This window comes from Jaculus jaculus, chromosome 6, assembly GCF_020740685.1.
Source record: "Jaculus jaculus isolate mJacJac1 chromosome 6, mJacJac1.mat.Y.cur, whole genome shotgun sequence".
Classification (NCBI taxonomy): domain Eukaryota; kingdom Metazoa; phylum Chordata; class Mammalia; order Rodentia; family Dipodidae; genus Jaculus; species Jaculus jaculus.
In genome coordinates, this window is record NC_059107.1 from 160355452 (window position 1) to 160374918 (window position 19467).

General features: G+C 55.9%; 1 protein-coding gene across 1 annotated transcript; it reads right to left on the reverse strand.

Moving 5' to 3' along the window:
* Nucleotides 1–1465: 1465 nt before the first annotated feature.
* Ttll12 (tubulin tyrosine ligase like 12) lies at nt 1466–17717 on the reverse strand. Its single transcript, XM_004650371.2, has 14 exons — nt 17466–17717; nt 13450–13619; nt 11002–11200; nt 10228–10387; nt 10006–10139; nt 8733–8809; nt 6956–7072; nt 6646–6840; nt 6260–6371; nt 4741–4892; nt 4279–4360; nt 3277–3345; nt 2643–2781; nt 1466–2294 (listed from the first exon to the last, which is right to left on the reverse strand). Exons 1-14 carry the CDS (start codon nt 17715–17717, stop codon nt 2143–2145), a joined length of 2010 nt encoding a protein of 669 aa, XP_004650428.2. The 3' UTR covers nt 1466–2142.
* Between the last annotated feature and the right edge of the window lie 1750 nt (nt 17718–19467).

A 19467-nucleotide genomic window follows, 5' to 3' on the forward strand; every position in this document is an offset into this window, starting at 1 on the left:
TCATAGGCAAGTGCCTTAAGCACTAAACCATGTCTCTTGTGCTCGTCTTAGTAGAAGATGTTGGTCTACATGGCTCCGAGCCCAGTGGTCACACCTGCCCCCTGCCTCACCTGGATTCCTGGTGAACTGGGAGCCAATGAAAAGCCCATCCCTATTCAGGAGGAAAGATCATAGCATATTGTCTACACGTATGGAGGTTGTCAATAAAGTTAAAAGCAAAGAAACAGCACTTCTGAGTAGGCTTCTGGACAAATGACTGGGCATCCTGAGGGCACAGTAAGACCCCTTGTAGGGCATCTCCCTGGCAGCAGATTGAGGTCCTAGGCTCAGCTTCACTCTTGGGGTGGCTCTACCTTCCTTTTTTCTTTGAGGTAGGGTCTCGCTCTAGCTCAGGCTGGCCTCGTACTCATGATGATCCTCCTACCTCTGGCCCAGAGTGCTGGGATTAAACGTGTGCGCCACCACATCTTCTACAGTTTATCCTCAAAGACCACCAGGGGGTGTCACTGTCACACAACCTGGTCTGTGCCCTTCTAACCTTCCCGACCTCCCTTTGAGAGGCTCCAGGTCCCTCATCCCCATGCCAGGTCAAGCAGGCAGCACAGAGAATGCTATTCCCCATGAGCCCGGGTGGGCCAGGCTAAGGCCCCCTCGAGCCCCAGGGCTCCCCGTACATTCACTGGTGGTGACAGTCTCACCTCCAACTCGAGTTAGAAAATCAGACTGCGCCTGGAGACCTAAGATACAGCTGAGGGAGAATGCAGCTGCCACACCAGCCCAGGCCAACCTGTATTTCCAGGGCCCTGAGGAAAAGACAGACAGCTGTAAAAGAAGGCATACTTTATTGCAGTATAAAAGGACAGGGAGGGACGGGAGCTCTCCAGCAGCAGAATTAGGAGGCGTCGGCCCCGCCCCAAGTAGTGGCCTTGCCCTGAACGGACAGAGAAGGTGGTGGCCTGCATGGCCAGACAGCTGACAGACAGAACCATGTCCAGTTTTGCTAAAGGGGGGGGTGTCACTCTCAGCTTTTAAAGTGCATTGGCCACCATGATGTGCCACCTGCCCAAGTAGCAGAGACTCCAGCCCACCCCAAGTAGTTCCACCCCCTGTGGGCTGGCTCAGGTGCAAGGCAGCCGTGGAGAAATGCCAGCAGCTGACTTCAAATTCTATCAACAAAACTAAGGAGCTGGGTGTGGTAGCACACACACCATTAATCCCAGCATTTGGGAGGCAGAGGTAGGAAGACCACCATGAGTTCAAGGCCACCCTGAGACTACATAGTGAATTTCAGGTCAGCCTGAGCTAGAGTGAAGCCTTACCTCGAGAGAAAAAAAAAAAAAAATCAAGAAGGAACTAGAATTTTACACCTTTCTGTAGGTTGAAAAATCACTATACCCAATATTTTGGTGCTAGACCTTGGGAGAAGGCAGCCTGACCTCAGCATAAAGTTTTTTCCAGAAGCATGTCCCCACCATCCCCTCCCTGGCTTCTACCATGGCGCTTCTTGGCCCTGGAGATTCTATCTCCTCCCAGAAGGGTTCGGCCCAGTGAGGCGTCTGTAAGCAAGAACCATGGAGACAGGCCAATTTTCCAAAAGGGACTGGCAGGGAAGACATGGCTGGGCAGTTTCCTGATGAAGGCTCTGGTGGAGGGTGGCTGGGCCTGAGGTGGGGTTGGTAAGCATCTTCCCCAGGCTGCTCTGTCAGGGCCCTGGGCTGGGGGTTGCAGCTCGGGATGCTGACACCCTGCTCGGGGGCAGCTGCAGGACAGGGAGGTGGAGACTCTGGAAGAGCCACCTCTGGTCCTGGATGGCACAGGGTCCCCAACTACTTCCCTCCGGACGTGTTTCTGAGCAATACCTCTTTCTCTACTGCCTACAGAAACATGGTGGCTAGAAACATCTCTTCATGTCAGGAATAAAGCTCTTGGCAGAGCTGGAGACATGGCATAGAGGTGGTGGCCTGGGGGCCATGTTCAGCCCCAGGGAGCGAGGGCATGGCTCTGGAGGGCCGAGGAAGTGGGCTGAGGAGGAAACAGAGGAGGGAGAGAGGGAAGAGGGAGGAGGCTGGGGACAGCAGAAGCAGCTCTCTGAGCCGAGGTTGGAAGCAGCCCACTGGCATGGGCAGAAAGGGCCACGGGTGTCTAGATGAGGCAGGTGACGTGGCAGCCACTGGGCTGGTCCAGGAATAAGGTGCTGAAGATGTCATTGAAGAAGGTGGGGTGGTACTTGCAGGCCCGCTCGCAGTCGGGGTTGAAGTTCACTTCCAGGATCTGTGGCTGCATCAGTTTCCTTCCTGGTGGCCAAAGAGAGAGGTGGAAAGACTGTCACGTCATTTCTGGAGTGTGGCCTGACTCTGCGGTGGCTCCTGGGAAGACAGGCTGTGTGACGGGGCTTGTGACGGGGCCCAGAGCTGGGCTGCAGTTCCCTCAGTGGGTGGGTACGGTTGGGTCCCACGGTGCAGGGGTAGGAAGGACTCTTGGCCTGACTGCTCTTCCCCGAGATCAGACCCGGTCCTCCAGTGTGGACTTCCTGGCAACTGTAGCGCATGGACAGCCAAAGACAGCACTGGCATCAAGGGGTGGCAGTGTGTCTTCCTCCCAGGGTGCTGGGCGGGGAGGCTAGGTGAGGGGGGTCCTCTCACCATCTGGATGGTTGTCCCACTTCAGCATGAGGTCAACAGCGTACACGGCCCGGGATGAAGGGTAGTTGCAGAGGCCCAGAGGTGGCGGTTTGGCACATGCCACCTGGAACAGCTCTTTAAAGGCCCCGAAGATCTCAGCCTGGGGACATGGAAAGATTGTCACAAGGCCTGTTTGTCCCTGACCCTGGGACTAGCCTCCAGGGAAGCCTGTCAAGACTGTTCCTGCCATCCCTCCCATCCTTTAGGCCTGCCATGGCAACCTCCAGCCTGACACCTGTCTCCATGGTATCGGAGCCTTCGCTTTTTTCTTTCCATGGTGTTAAAGATGGAACCCAGGACCTCCACACACGCCAGGCAAGCGTGCGTCACTGAGCCACAGCCCTCTGCAGATCTGTTCAGCTCCTGCCTCAGCGACCCTGACTGCTCCAGGGCAGGGCAGCTCCACCTGAGCCCCAACCGACTTAGATTCCTGGGGCCAGCAGAGTGCCTCGCCCTCTGGCTGTCCCATGTGACCCCACATTTCTTTCCAGGTCACCTTCTTCCAGTTGAAGAACTCCCACAACACCCTACTTTGGCCTGGGAGGGGGTATCACCTAAATCTGCACAGGAAGAACCCGGGGCACGCATGACTCACCTGGACCCCACTCCAGGAAAACTCCGGGTACTGCTTTTCAAACTGGGGGATGAACTCGTCATAATGCACCTGCAACAGACAGGCTGCGTGGAGGAGGCCCGCTCCTGCCCTGGAGCTGCTCGCACTCACTGAGTCACAAGGGGTCAGCGACATCGGACAGTGTCCAGCCCCTGCTTTAGTTTCCTCCTCGGCAAAAGGGGGGAGGAGTGCGTCCTGCCTAGCCCAGACTTCCCAGGTGGCAGTGAGGCTTAGGCTGAGGGCTCTGCAGGGGCCACCAGGCCTGGCTCTGACCATTGGAGACAGAACCCAGACCCACTCTGCAGGGCCTCCCGGGTCACTGCTCTGTACCCGCCTCCTTCACTTCACTCAGACCAGGAGCTCAACACACGGCCTAAAACCAGGCACGGTGGTGCGGCACTGGGGAGGCCGAGGCAGGAGAACCAAGAATTCAAGGCCGGTTTGGGTTCCATGAAACAGTTTTCACAAAGGAATCAGGATGTGCCTGGGAAAGGGTCACCAAGCGTCCATTGTGAGGAGGGCGGAAGGGAGGAGGCGTCAGCAGGGTACAGAACCTATCCCCAGCGGCGTCACGCAGGGCTGCACGCGAGGTAACACGTAACAAGTCCTGTCTGACCGAAACGTTCACTGGCCGGCCAGCAGGGCAGAGAGGACTTTGGTATGGCATACCCAGTGGCCTCTTTCCTCCTGTTCCCAGAGCTGGCTCCTGGTGTCTGTGCCCGCCGGTCCCAGCACGCTGCCAACCTGGCTTCCTTCTGGCCAGGAGCCCTTTCCCACTGCCCTTAGCCCTGGCATCCAGCCAGCACTGCCAAGCGCTTAGTCCCCGTTAGCCCACGGGGGACCACATCCACCATCTTCAACACAGTCTGTGCTCCTTAGGACTCGACAGCAGCCAGGACTCTTGTGGCCTCAGTGTGGCATCAGGCTGCTTTAAAGGCTTCCTCAGCAGAAGCCCAGACCTTGGCTCCACCAAACCCTCCCTACCTGCTTCAGCTGCACATCCGGGTCATAGTTCATGACGGTGAAATGCTTCTCATAGTCGTCCAGGTCGTTGAGTGCGAAGGCCCTGGAGGACGAGCAGAGGACTGTGTGGGTTTCTGAGCTCACCCAGGGTAGCTGCGTGGTGACCAGACCCTCCTGTTGGGGGCTGGGGCACGGCCCGCTCTACTCCTGGTCCATAGTGTGGAACAGCACCGGGCGACTTATAGGGGTCGGGGTGAGTGACGTGCCATGGGGATTTCCCGCAGGTCATGGCTGGGCTGATGCCTAGCTCCACCACGGTGATGACGTAAGAACTTGGAAGGCCAGTCATCATTGCATACCGAGGGGGGCAGGCTGGGGGGGGGGGTGAGACAGGAGTCCAGCAGGCTTTGTGGGCCCCGAGTGAAGGCTAGGGTCCCCTCCCTGGGCCCCTCTCCTGCCCGGCCTCCAGTCGGTCCCTCTTACTGGTTGGAGAACCGCAGCCAGAACACGTCATACACGAACAACCTCAGTGGCTGCACCGAGCGCAGCAGCACGATGTAGCGGATGTCGAACTTGACGTCTCCCACGTCTTCTCGATGGAACAGGACAGGACTCTCAATGTACTTGGACACCACCTGGGGGACAGATGTGGATGGTCCAGTCCCTCCCACCTATGAGGACAGCACCCGGAGCCCAAGGGAGGCTCCTCGATCTGTGTCCACAGAAGAATCTAGAACATGGGGTCCTCTGCTCCTCCTTTTTATTTCAAGGTAGGGTCTTGCTCTAGCCCAGGCTGGCCTGAATTCATTATGTAGTCTCAGGCTAAACTCACAGTGATCCCCCTACCTCTGTGCTTCCCGAGTGCTTGGATTAAAGGTGCGCACCACCATGCCTGGCTCCTCCTGCCTTTTCAACGCTAGCTAATGTGTGGAATTTCTTTAAAAATATTTTTATATTTATTTGGCCTAGTGTGGTGGTGCACGTCTTTAATCCCAGCACTTGGGAGGCAGAGGCAGGAGAACTGTGGTGAGTTCAAGGCTACCCTGAGACTACATAGTGAATTCCAGGTCAGTCTGGACTAGAGCAAGACTATCTAGAAAAACAACAAAGAAAAATATTCTCAGCTAAAAAATATTTTTTTTTAAAATTTTTATTTATTTATTTGAGAGCGACAGACACAGAGAGAAAGACAGATAGAGGGAGAGAGAGAGAATGGGCGCGCCAGGGCTTCCAGCCTCTGCAAACGAACTCCAGATGCATGCGCCCCCTTGTGCATCTGACTAACGTGGGACCTGGGGAACCGAGCCTCGAACCGGGGTCCTTAGGCTTCACAGGCAAGCGCTTAACCGCTAAGCCATCTCTTCAGCCCCTAAAAAATATTTTTATATTTATTTGAGAGAGGGCAGAGAGAATGGATACACCAAGGCCTCTAGCCACTGCAAACAAACTCTAGACTCAAGTCAGCTCATGTGGGTTCTGGGGAATGGAACCTGGGTCCTTAGGCTTAGCAGGCAAGGGCCTCAACTGCTAAGCCATCTCTCCAGCTCTGGGTGTAGAAAATTTATATTCACTCCTACTTTAATGGAAGGGGAAAAAAAAAATCCTGCCAGTTGAAGTTTTGGAAACAGAAATCTCACCTATACCTCCATCCATTCCCATCTAACTGCCCCCAGACCCCGCAGTGAGAATCCTCAGTCCATGTCCTTCTGCCTCAGCACGACACATGTCCTTCCACTGTGGCCATGCCCAGGTGGATAGTGTCCTGAGAATCCCTTACCCCAGTGTGGCCTATGGGCATCACATCCCTGTGGGATCATTATCACAGACCTGGGGACACCCTGGGCGATCATGTCATGCAGCACAGTGGGTTTCCACAAGCCAAGGGCACTGAAGCCACTGACTTTTCCAGCCCCTGGGCCTGTCTGCAGAGTTCTCAACACTGTTCCCTTAGCGTCCGTGCCCGAGTTCCAAGCCCCTTGGGCATGCAGAGCGGCGGGCCTACCTTGGGGGTGCTCTCACGGTGCCGAATGATGCTGTGCAGGTTCTTGGTGACGTGAGTGTCCAGGCTGCGGGCCAGGTTCCAGGGCTTGCAGATCCAGTGGTTGTCCTCGCCCCTGGGTGGGAGAACAAGGGCTGGCTAAGCTGCATCCTGAGGCCTGCCTCCCAAGCAGCTTCCCCACGACCAGTGGTAGCACGGTCTAGGGAAGTGCTGCAGGGACACGGGGGGCCGGGACCCCTAACCCGTGCCAGCACCCAGGAGGAGCTGGTCTGTGGGGTCGGCACTGCACGTGCGCACAGCAGTTCTCTGCTAAGGGCAGAGTGGACATGGGATAGCATGCTCCAGGGATGTGATGGGACACTCTTCTGCCCGGCCATCTGGGTACTTACCGCCTCTCCCGCTGCTGGAAGTAGCTGACAAACTGAGGCAGCTCGGTGCGCAGGTTGAATGTTCGGGGCAGCCAACAGGGGCCCTCAGGGCCCCCAACCCGGCGTGCAATGGAGGCCAGACAATCCTTCACGGTCAGCAGGTTCTCACAGGGGAACTGGTTCAGCAGCACCTGCGGTCTCTCCTGGCTGAGCCTCCTGTGGGCAGATGTGGTATAGCCAACTTAAGAGGGCAGCTCGGGGCTATGGGACGGGTGGTAGACGGCCAGTGGCTCTGGGTCAGAAGGCAGCATGAGGGTGGGGAGGTGCCCACCTGTAGTCCTTGAAGTGTGAGAAGTTGTAGAGGATGTCGGCGTCGGCCTCGTGCTCGGTGAAGGTGAAACGGGGGTGGGTGAGGTGGCTGAGCACCTGCCGCACGTCAGTGTGGACTCTGCAGGAAGGCCCCAGTGAGCACTGTCCCCCCCCCCCCGCCTCTGAGCCACAGGCCCAGGAGAGTACTCGCTCCAGGCTGGATGTCAACAGCCTGGGACTAGACTTGCTTCCTCTGCCCAGGTGCTGAGGGTTGGGGCCACTTGGGCCCCATGTCTACAGATTCCCACCATGGGACATGACCACGACGCCTGCCTCACATTCTGACGTTCGTCAGAACGAAGCAGGGTGGTCGGGTGGACGCTAGATCCCTGTGAAAACCACCAACCTCCCAATCCCCCACGGACAAGACAAGGCAGCCCACCGAGAAGGAAGCCAGTGTCCTGCAGCCCTCCCACAAATCGGCCAGCCTCCTGCAGGCCAGAGGAGGGCCATGGCAGGTGGCCTGGGAGCCCAACGTGCGGGGCTGTTGCAGGTGGCCACACTTGTGAAGGAACCAGGCTCAGTGTGAAGGGGAGCTGGGCAGGTGGCAGCCAGGGGAAGGTGTTGCAGGGAGAAGGCACTGCCCTACTGAGGTCGGTCTGGCATCAGGTCGTCCTGTGCCAGTGTTTGGAGTGACTGTGCCACATGACCATGAGCAGGAGGAGCTGTATCTAGTATCAGGGACACGATCGGGGGCCACAGCTAGATCTCCGTCTGAGGATGGGTCCTTGGCTAGGGCTGCAGCCTCAGACAAGCGGAGGGCCCAGCAGAGGGGGACAGAGTGGACCACAGCACTCATTTCTAGCTGGACCAGGTTTGGGCAGCCTATGGGTGACGCATATGGGGGCTACAGGCGAGTGTCTCATGAAGAGGCTTGATGGCCTGCCCGGTGCTGGATGGGCATGGCTCCCCCTCCCTGGCCCCTTCCCCAGTAGGAGGGACTGTGCTTCTGCAGGAAGTGTGCTCTACACGCCTGCACACCTTCTATGACCCACCAGCACAGTCCTGCACTCCTGGGAACGGTCTCCTAGCAGCCATTTGTATTTTTTTCCTGTTCAATTTTAATTTTCTTTTCTTTTTTGGTTTTTCAGGTAGGGTCTTGCTCTAGCCCAGGCTGACCTGGAATTCACTATGTAGTCTCAGACTGGCCTTGAACTCATGGCAATCTGCCTCCTGAGTGCTGGGATTAAAGGCGTACATCGCCACGCCTGGCTCCCTATCCAGTATTCTTTGGTTTCAAACTAGGGTCTCGTTCTAACCCAGGCTGACCTGGAACTTATTATTAGTCTTAGGGTGGCCTTACATTCATGGCGATGTTACCTCTACCTCCTGAGTGCTGGGATTAAAGGTGTGTACTGCACCTGGCTCTTTTTTTTTTGAGACACAGTCTCGCTTGGTAGCCCTAGCTGGCCTGGAACTTGTGACAATCCTGCCTCAGCCACCCAAGTGCTAAAATCATAGGAATGCACTGGTGTCTGCTGTGAACTTTCCAGAGTGGTCAACATCGTCTCTTCCAGGGAGCCCTCTCTCACTTTCCAGTATTTTCTCTGTGGTTCCAAAGCACTCTATACCTGGTGCTGTCTGTCACCACTGTGGCCAGACTTGACTTCAAGCCTCAGGACACAGAGGAGTGACTGGAGCCTGTGTGCCAGGCCCCGCCCTGCGACCCGGAAACCACGGTGAATGTGGGAGACGGCAGCGGAGCAAGACGCAGCCTGAGCAGAGAACGCGTTACGTACTTAAAGATGTGGTTGTGGGGATGCTCTGCTGGGCTGATGGCAAGTGGCAGTTTCTCCTTGTTTTCCTCCAAAATGGCCTAGAAGGAAAAACACCAGAGGTAAAAACAGAGCTCAATGAAGGGACAAGTGACCATGCACCGCCCTGAGATGGCAGATCAGGATACACCCTTTGAAGCCTGTTACACTTGGCACATGGCACAGGCCCTGCCCGCTCCACCCAGAGCCTCTGGACTTGAAGGCACTCAGGTTCCAAATAGGATGGGCATTCTTCTGGTTCTCAGTGCGCCCACCATGGGGGCCAAGTCTGTGCCGGGAGGGGCTGCCGGGCCCTAGGGGAGCCCCAGTGCTGTTCCGAGCTTAAGCCGCTTGGCAGATTGGAGCAGGCCCACAGACTGACGCTCCCTGGCAATAGCTTAGCCCACGGGGTTGGGGGCTGGACCCAACAAGCTGCTCATGATGACCAGAACAGAGGACGTGGTCATGGTGCCTCTGAGACCAGGCCACAGGCCTCACAGCTTCCTCCTGCTTGTCCCTGGACCACGCACTCCAACAGAAGCCAGCCACCATGCCATGGGGACACTCAACCCAGGTCCCCGTGAGAGGCGCCGAGGCCTCCTCTCCCAGCCAGCCTGGCTGCCCCCACAGTGCCACATGGAAACCAAGGCTCAGCTCCAGGGAGCCTCAGACTGCAGCCTTAGGGGTGGTTCTAAGACAGGAGGCATCGGCCCAAATGTACTTGCTGACTGTGGTCCCCAAGTCCTGCCCCACGGAAACCAGAGGAGGTAGTAGACATTTGCTGTGTCAAGCCACTGAGCCATGGAGTGATTTACTTGTCATCAAGCCCGGTCCCCACGGTCCTGAGGTTTCAGGTGAGGGGAACTGGAGCCCATCACCATGGACACAGAGGGACAACTGTAGTGTCACCCTGTCCCCTGTGGAGGGAGGTGTCATGTGATAAAGAAGGACAGAGCAGAGCTGCAAGGCCCTCGGCCCCCCTCTTGGGATGACCAGCCCCATGTGCCTGGCCCTCTAGAAGGACAACTCCTAAACCCAGGCGGTCTGAGACCCGGATGAGGGCACAGGCAGCTGGCTCAGGCTCACCGTGAGCCCCTTGACTCTCGGGTGCTCCCACAGATGGCCCCCCCCCCCACAGCAGCCAGTTGGGAGCTTGGCATCCAGCTGGCATTCAGTAACATTTGGGACAGGGATAGATGGAGAACATTCCAGAAGCCACCAAGCTCGCAGGCCCGGGGCTGCAGGTGGAGTGCCACACCTGATAGTACTCCGTGGGTGGCTCAGGCGTGGAAGAACTGAGGTCCAGCATGTCGGCGGGGGCCCAGGGCAGCAGCATGCATTTCCGGATCAGAGGGTCTGCCTCTCCGTAGGCAAAGTCCCGGGTCACCTCCTCTGCGCCAAGACACGCGTACCCATCAGCAGGGGTACTAAGAGGCTCTCCCGAGGGCCATCCTGTTGGCCAGACAGGCACCCGACTTACCTCCTGTGTCCAGATTCCTTAGGGGCCACAGTAGGGTGTAGGCCACCTGCTGGGGCATGTAGAAGAAGGGCGCCGTGGCAAAGCTGGGTATGTCTGCGTGCTGGATCCGTGAGCCAAACTCATCCATGACGTACCACACTGGCACCTTCTCCTCAGCTGTCTGTAGCAGGGTGCAAGGGCAGCCCTCAGCCACGTACCCACTCACCTGCTGACCCCACATGTGCACCCCAATCAATCACCATCCATCTCAGCTCAGTTCTCCTGAGCCTGAAGGGTCCAGTGCTCCTTTAGCAGCCCCGGCCTCCTGGACGGGGCCTTGCCCTTGCTGACAGGACGAGGCCTGTCCGTGGAGCATGGCATACTAGCCGCGGCACACAGGGCCACAGGAACAATGAAGTGGGCCCAGGGCCTGCATGTGCGGTGGCAGGGGAGGCTGGGGAGGGGCTGGAGTGGCAGCGGCAGGTATGCCAGATGCAGGCCTGAGGATGAGCCCGAGGGACTCCGCTCTTCTCCCCGAGGGGGGTGAAGAACCACGGAGGTGATGTGGTTGCGAGGGGCCGGGGAAGGGTCAGCTGAGTCACCTGAGCCCAAGTTTAGGGGTGTGAGAGATGGCTTCGTCCTGTGAGTGCAAAGGCTGGGTGGGCACCTAGACCCCATACTTGGTCCTGATCAAGCCACAGGAGCCGAGTAGGCGGGGCTTGAGTGTGGCTGCTCAAGGTAGCTGCCCCTGCTCCCCGCTCCCCCCCCCCCCCGGGCACATGGGCGTCCACTCACCCCATGGGCTAGCTGGTAGGTCTGGTTGAATTTCCACATCTCCTCCAGCACCAGGGCCACGGCTTCTGCGCTGGGCACCTCACCGTGGAACTCGATGCCCATCAGGTTGGCCATGCGGTGCAGGAGCCCGGGTACCTGCTGGAGCTGCTGGCGGGCATGCTCCACACGACATGTCCAGGCGTGGTCGATGAGGAAGATGCTGCAGGCAGAGGCTGCGCGTGAGCTGTCATGCAGGTCCAGCGGGGAGGGGGAGGGGGAGGAGCGGGGAAAGGAGGACTGGGACTGTGGCGAACTGGCGTCCAACTCTCACGAGACTCAGCTTCCCCGGCACCATAGCTACACAGCTTTAGGGTCCAGGAGGCCTGGCCCAGGGCCCTTGCTCTGCCACCCACACACCGCGGGGCTCTCAGCAAGTCCTTCCTCTCCAGGCTCCACAGCAGTGCGACGTGGGCTGTCAGCTCCCACACGGGCACGAGCCTCGCCCGGGCCGATACCCAGCAGGCCGACTGTGCTGCGTGCAGTCCCCAAGAGTGTCAGCTCCTGGCTTTGTGCTGCTGAGGGACAGGCTCACGATGCCATACACTCAGAGGGGCTCAGTGGAAGCTAAGGCCTCACACACCTGCAGCAGCATGCAGAAGCACAGCTGCATAGTACACGCACGCACACACGCACGCGCACACACACACACACACACACGGGGAGGGGGCAGCTACCTTGAGCAGCCACACTCAAGCCCCGCCCACTCGCTCCTCAGCACCACACACACACACACACACACACACACACACACAAAGGCGCTTGCAGCCTGCATAGTTCTGGCGAGACCATGGCAGGTGAGCTGCTCAGGTTACAGCTCTCAGGCCAGACTTGCCCTCAAACCATGCACAGGTGCCCGGTGGGCAAGGCAGCCCCTGGCTTGGCTCCGATTCCATTCCCCTTACAAAATGAGAGGAAAGCAAGTGTTTGAGTTCACAGGCGGTTCACAGGGTGAGCTCAGGGGCACCTATCCAAGCACGCATGCGTTTTCTGGTTTGTTTGCGAGCTCCGAAAGAAGCGCTGACTTAGTCCCGCTGTGCTCGGGGAAGGGAACTTCATGGCAACAGTGTGCCGACCCACACCTCTGAAGGCGTACACTTGGAGGCGACCATGAGCTTGTGTGACAAAGGTGACATGCACAGGCAGGTGTGTAGAGAAGTCAGAGGGCTTTGGGGGCCTGGCAAGTGAGAAAGACTTGGAGGGATGAAGGGCTCAGGAGCAGGGAGAGCTATACTTAGTTCTTGGGGTCCAAGTTCCATCCCCAGAACTGTCCCAGCCTAGCTGGTGGGTAGAGGGGTGTTAGGCTGAGTGACCTGCACTCTTGGGGTAGCCACTGGGCCTGAGTTACCTGTACTTGGATCTGAGCAGCCACTGGGGGTGCCATGGGGGCCCATAGCCCACTTAGCTCTGCAGAGCACAACACATGCCCATGAAGCTCAGGTTGGAGTTTCTTCCTAAAAGTTTCTTTAAGTTCCAACAAAAGGAGCTGGAGATCTGGATGGCTCAGCGGTTAAGGCGCTTGCCTGTGAAACCTAAAGATCAAGGCTCGATTCCCTAGTATCCATGTAACCCAGAGGCACAAGGTAGCACATGCACCTGGAATTCATTTGTAGTGGCTGAAGGCCCTGGCATGCCCATTCTCTCTCTCTCTCACATAAGTAAATAAAAATATTTTTAAAAACGTTTCAACAAAGGGCTGGAGAGATGGCTTAATGGTTAAGGTGCTTTCCCGCAAAGTCTAAAGGACCCAGGTCTGATTCTCCATGTCCCAGGTAAGACAGATGCACATGGTGGCACAGGCATCTGGAGTTCATCTGCAGTGGCTAGAGCCCCTGGCACACCCATTCTCTCCCACTCTGTCTCCCCCCCTCCCACCCCTCTCTCTGCCCCTAATAAATAAATAAATAAAAATAAATCTTAAAAAAAATCTCCATAGTAAAATGTTACAGAAAAATAAAGGATATGGGTTAACATCTTTAAAAAGAAAAGTTCCAACAAACCTTTTGGGAGAACGGCCTACAGACCCACTCCAGTCTTTGAGACCCCTCTCCAGGTTTCCAAGTTAGCAGATCTTGGGACGACCCCAGGGTCCTTGGCAAAGGCAGGTTCAACAGCAAGGTGAGTGTGTAAGTGTGTAAGTGCTTCCCCTGCGTGTCTGACCCCTCCTCAGGCAAACCAAGAGCCACAGCCCCACCCTGTTGTGGGACCACTGTGACAGCAACAACCCAATGCTTTCAGGACGCATCGAACTTGGTTCCCGGAGCAACATCAACAGCACCGGTATAAACACACAGGAGAGACGCCGCTGGCCACATACGTCCAGCACACGTGCATTTGCAGTCATTGCCTGGTTTGACAGAAGTCTTGGTGAAATCTCTCTACAAGGAAGCCAGGCCTAGCCCTGGGTCCTACCTGTTGGGATTGTCAGCCTGGAGCCCACTCTCACTGGTCACAATGACCTTGTAGCACAGTTCGCTCCCCGGGTTGGGCTGTTTCCGCCGAGCTTCCCCGGTGGCCTCGTCCTCAGTCTCTTCCATCTCCTCCACTTGCATAATTCCAAACATCTCCCCAGCATCGAAAACCTGGGGCCAGAGCACAGTAGGATGTAGGCAGGAGACTCTTTAACCTCCCCCTTCACCACATCCGAGTCTGAGGACACATCCAGACCCTGAGGATAGAGGATTCCTGAACAGCAGCGGGGCCTGTTTCTTGCCCAACCTCCCAGCAAAATCTGACAGGTGGGAGAATGGAGGCTCCTTGACGTACCACAGGGACCAAATCTATGTCTCAGTCCTCTGTGCTGCCACACACAGGACACTGCTTGTAGGTAGTGTTACATGTCTGTGGAGTTGAGAGTCCATGCCGCGTGCTTTACAGGGAAAATGAGGCCCGGATGCAGAAACTGGCTCTGGTGACCCTGGCAGTGAGCAGGGGAATCAGGGGGCGGTGACCTGGGAGTATTCCCTTTCACCAGAATTTCCTTAGTAGCAAGACAGTTGAAGCAACCCATCAGAGCCACCTTTTTTAAATAATTTTTTTTTAAGTTTAAAAAAATATTTATTTGACAGAGGGAGAGAGAGAGAGAGAATGGACACACCAGGGCCTCCAGCCATTGCAAATGAACTCCAGATGCATGTGCCCCTTTGTGCATATGGCTAACTTGGGTCCTGGGGAATCGAACCTGGGTCCTTTGGTTTTGCAAGCAAATGCCTTAATCGCTAAGCCAACCCTCCAGCCCTCTTTAAAAAAAATTTTTTTTAGGAGGGGTGCAGAGGGAGAGCGAGAATTGGTGCATCAGAACCTCAGTGACCTTGCACTTGCCTTACCTTTGTGCGTCTGGCTTATGTGGGATCTGGAGAGTCAGACATGGGTCTTTAGGCTTTGCAGGCAAATGCCTTCACTGCTAAGCCATCTCTCCAGCCCCACAATCCTTCTTCATACCCCACCAGTGCCAGCAGCAAGTATGGTCTGAGAGGTCAGGGCCATTCTCAGGGCAGGATGGGAAGGGAAGATATGGGCATTGGGTTTCTTAGGCCAAGGACGGACAATTGGAAGCCAGGAGCAGCTAGTAAAGCACAGTTCAGCCTCTTCTTGCGCTAGCCCAGGCTGACTTGGAATCCACTATGGAGTCTCAGGGTGGCCTCAAACTCACGGCAACCCTCCTACCTCTGCCTCCCCAGTGCTGGGATTAAAGGCGGGCGCCACCACGTCCAGCCATCAATCTATTCTTAAGTCCCAAGTCCTGCCACTCATCATTACTGAGCCTGTCATGAGCCAGCGAGGAGGCCTTTGGAATCTGAGGGCCACCTGTGTGATCTGAACCTTAGTTTTGTTATAAGCTATTTATATGACCTTGAACAAGTTACCCAGACACCCTGTGCCTCCGTTTCACCATCTGTACGAGAGTACCTCAGAAGGCTGTCGGGCAGGTTAAATTTATATACAGAAAGGCTTAGGACAGGACCTGGACTGTGGCAGAGCCCTTACTAACTGCCGCCGACAGTTAAAGAAGACAACTGTTACTGTTAAGCAGCAAGGTCAGGAACACTGGTGGAGAGAAGCAAGCAGCTTACAGCTGGGTGTAGACAGCCAATCTAACAAGATAAGCAGAAGTACTGGGCTTTGGAAAAAAAACAACAAAGCCAGTCCTGGCAGCTTCTGGCTAGGAGCACACGGAGGGCACCGCCGCCCTTTCTTCTGGTGAACTTCTTAACCGTATGGGCGATTACAGCTTTATACATACTCCTGCATCTAACTGTAACAGACTGGGTTGTGGGTAAAAGGGCTTCCACGACAGCCGTCATTTATTTCAGGACTGGTGGTGGGCTAAGGGAGGAACATCGGTGGTACAAGATTCATGAGTACAAGAGAGGGAGGGCGTCACTGCCGTGAGGCTTGGTCTGCCCTCCGCTCTGGAAGGGACACACTTCCTTTCTGCCTTTGTTTCCTCACCTGCTAAAATAAATCTTGAAGACTTGCTTGTTGACCTGTGCCCAGTGTGAATTCTCCTTTGGGAGGAAAGCGTGGGAGGAGACTTATCTCTCCATCCACAACACTGTCGTTACACTCCTCTTACAGTCAGTTTCTTCACCTACCTTCCAGGACAGCTGTGATAAATGGATAAAAAGGCCGGGCGTGGTGGCGCACGCCTTTAATCCCAGCACTGGGGAGGCAGAGGTAGGAGGATCGCCGTGAGTTCGAGGCCACCCTGAGACTACAGAGTTAATTCCAGGTCAGCCTGGGCTAGAGTGAGACCTACCTCGAAAAACCAACCAACCAAACACACACACACACACAAAGAACTGGATAAAAAGGTACCTATAGGTCGTCAGTATGCAGTGGGGACCCAACGTGGCCACTACTACTCTGGGGCAGTCGGAAAGCAGCTATAAAGCCAGGCACTGCTTTTGTGTGCTAAGCAGGGCAGGAGGATGAGGCCCTTGTGAGCTAGTGTGGGGCTGACAGCTCTGGAGCAGGAAGAAAAACAGGAGAGCTCCAGATCCAGGGCGGCAGAGGGACGCAAGTGCCGACCCAGCAAGGGCAAGAAAAGCCAGGGGACGGGAGGGCCGCCACAGTCCAGGACAGAGATAGACAGACCAGCCTGAAGTCAAGGGGGGGCAGAGAGTTTGGGGGTGGTGGCCAGGCACGGGACCTCCGGCTCCAGTCCTCCTCTGACTCCTGAAGCAGTGTTGGACTGGAACCCACAACTCAGGTGTCACCAGGCCTCCAAACCCAAGACCTTCTGGGGCACAGCAAGCCTACCTCAAGCCTGGCTGGTCTTTTCCCTGCTGTGGCATGTGCCCAGTCCCCACCCATTTGGCTAACCTCGCTGTAAATGGAAAATGAACTTAATACCTTAACCTACAAAAGACCACAGCAAGACTTTACTGCAGCCCCCCCACCCCCATGATGTCCCAGATGACGGGGAGCTGTGGCTCCCTACCTACCACTGCTTCTTCTGTGTTTAATGGCAATATGACACGCCAATTTCTATTGAATGCTCATCTCTGTATGTGTATATACATGCGTATATATATGTATATACACATATATGTGTGTGTGTGTATATACACATATATATACACATATATACATATATATTTGTTCTGGTGGGTCTGGGGATGGAAACCAAGGACTGCTGCATGCTATGCGAGTATTCCACCAATGAGCTGAAACCTACCCCGCACCGCATGCTTCCAGCAGGAAGGTCCCCGGTCCATCAAAGAATATAAGGTGGGTGAAAGGTGGTGTGTCCACCAGCCAGGCTCAGAGGAGTCCTAATTCCTGGCCTGACAACTTTTTCTAGGTTCTGGGTCTCCTCCTGGTCACCAGCACTCTTAGCTAGGAGGGGCACCTGCCTCCTGCAAAGGAACCGGTCCTCTGGCCGGCTCAGCAGCTGTGCTGGTGGGACCCAGAACTCAGGGGTCAGCCCTCCGCAGGGAAGAGCTGGAGGGCCCGTGGAGGCGCAGGTCAGAGCTGCGGTGGAGCCATCCTCTCAAAAACAGGGGAGCTCCTAGAAGCCCTGAATCCCTCTAACTTCCGTTCTCCTTAATCTACAAATAGAGTGACCTGTAAATGCGAGGAAAGAAACTCCAAAGAATTCTACATAAAACCAGTTACACAAACTCAAAGGTTCTTATTCCTAGATGAGCGCTCCCGGGACTGAACCCACAGACTCTCATCTGTAAACGGGGTGACCGGCACGCAGCAGCAGCCAAGCGCATGCTGGCCCCAGGTCCCAGCGCAGCCCTTGGCTAGCCCAGGCTCTGCAGGCACAGGCACAGGTCCACGGCCCCCAAGACCACCTCCTTCCCAAAGCGCCCCCGGGGCCGGGCCCATCCTCCCGACGGCGCGGCTCCGCCCCCTCGCAGGCCCCGCTCGGGCCGCGCCCTGCCCGCAGCGGGGTTCCCCGGCAGCCCGGCCCGCACCTCGTGCTCCAGCTTGTGCAGGAGGCGGCCCCAGTACCGCTCCGGGACGCCCGAGGCGCGCAGCGCGGGGCCGTGCAGCGCCGCGAACTCGGCCAGGGCCCGCGCGCTCTCCTCCGGCGTCCCGCCCCGGCCGCCGCGCTCCCGCCCGGGACCAGCTTCCATGGTGCCTCGACCCGCGCCACCGCCGAGTGCGGAGCCCCGCCCCCTCCCGAGCGGTACGCGGCCCCGGGCCTGTGCGGGGTGCGCGCGCATCTGCGCCGGGGGAGCGGGAGCTGCCGGCGCATGCGCACGCGCGCGGGGGCGTGTCTTTCTCATTCATCCTGCGCCGCCGCGGGGGGTGTCGGGAGGACCGGCTCGCGCTGCTGGTGGGAGGGAGAGTCCGTCCCGCGTGGGACAGGTGGGGCTTCTGTGCCGCCGGCGCTGGCTAAGCTTCGTTTTCTATTATTATTTATTTATATGCGAGAGAGAATCTAACCACACTGCAAACGAACTCCAGGCGCATGCGCCGCCATGTGCAGCTGGCTTACGTGGGTACTGGGGGATCGAACCTGGGCTTTCAGGCTTCGCATGCAAGGGCCTTAACCGCTGAGCCGTCTCTCTAGACCTTGTTATTTACTTAATTGTTTATTTTGGTTTTTCAAGGAAGGGTCTTGCTGTAGCCCAGGCTGACCTGGAATTCACTGTGTAGTCTTAAAGTGGCCTCCTATTTCTGCCTCCCCAGTTCTGGGATTAAAAGCGTGCACCACCACGCCTGGCATTTATTTATTTTATTTTGAGACAGGATCTCATGCTGTACAGACTGGCCTCGAACTCCTGATCCTCTTGCCTCTACCTCCCAAGTGATAGGCTGGCTTGTGCCTCCACACCTGGCTTCCTACCATACTTTGGTGACTTGCAGATCCTCTGGTGGTGGGAGGAGTGCTCTCATTCTTTTGAACAGTTCACCGGAATTCAGATGCTGTGATGTTTCGGGCCATTCATTCTGCTTGGTTTTGTAATGTAAATTTATTCAATTAAAACTAGGTGTTGGGGCTGGAGAGATGGCTTACAGGATAACTGCTTGCCTGTGAAGCCTAATGACCCGGGTTGGAGTTTTGATTCTCCAGTACTCATGTAAACCAGATGCACAAGGGGGCACATGCATCTGGAGTTCATATGCAGTGGCTGGAGGCCCTGATGCGCCCATTCTCTTGTTCTATCTGCCTCTTTCTCTCAAATAAATAAATTAATTTAAAAAAAAGACTAGGTGTTGAGCTGGAGATATATAGCTTAGTTGATAGAGTGTTTGCCTAGCATTCACGAAGCCTTGGGTTTGATCCTCAGCATTAACAAGGTGTGGTGATGCCACAAACCTGTCATTCCACCACTCAGAAGGTATAGATGAGGAGGAGCTGAGGTTCAAGGTCATCATTAGCTACTGGGCTTCTTGAGACACTGTCTTAAAGAATAAAGCTAGTTGTAACATCAAAAGTTATTTTCTGAGCTGGTTGTGGTGTGGTGTGCGCCTTTAATCCCAGCACTCAGGAGGCAGAGATAGGAGGATCGTGAGTTCAAGGCCACCCTGAGAATATATAGTAAATTCCAGGTCAGCCTGAGCTAGAGACCCTGCCTTGAAAAAAAACTTTTTTTTTCCCTAAGGGCTGGAGAGATGCTCAGTCGTTAAAGGTGCTTGCTTCTCTCTCTCCTTACAAATAAATAAATACAAATATTTCATTTATGGGGGAGGAATGAGTGTGAGAGAATATGGGCACACCAGGACTTCTAGCCACTGTAAATGAACTCCAGATGCATGTGCCACCTTGTGTATCTGGTTTTACTTGGGAACTGGGGAATCAAACCCCGTCTTTAGGCTTTTTAGGCAAGCACTTTAATGGCTGAACCATCTCTCCAACCCCTGAATTTTCTTTTCTTTTCTTTTTTTTTTGTTGTTTGTTTGTTTGTTTTGAGGTAGGGTTTCACTGTAGCTCAGGCTGACCTGGAATTCACTGTGTAGTCTCAGGGT

Coding starts and splice junctions, on each gene's coding strand:
- Ttll12 (XM_004650371.2), bottom strand. CDS start 17,717: ATGCGCGCGCACCCCGCACAGGCCCGGGGCCGCGTACCGCTCGGGAGG. Junction 7,073..8,732: donor CCCCACAACCACATCTTTAA/GTACGTAACGCG, acceptor GCCTTCCTGCAG/AGTCCACACTGACGTGCGGC. Junction 3,346..4,278: donor CGGATGTGCAGCTGAAGCAG/GTAGGGAGGGTT, acceptor TGTCTGTTGCAG/GTGCATTATGACGAGTTCAT.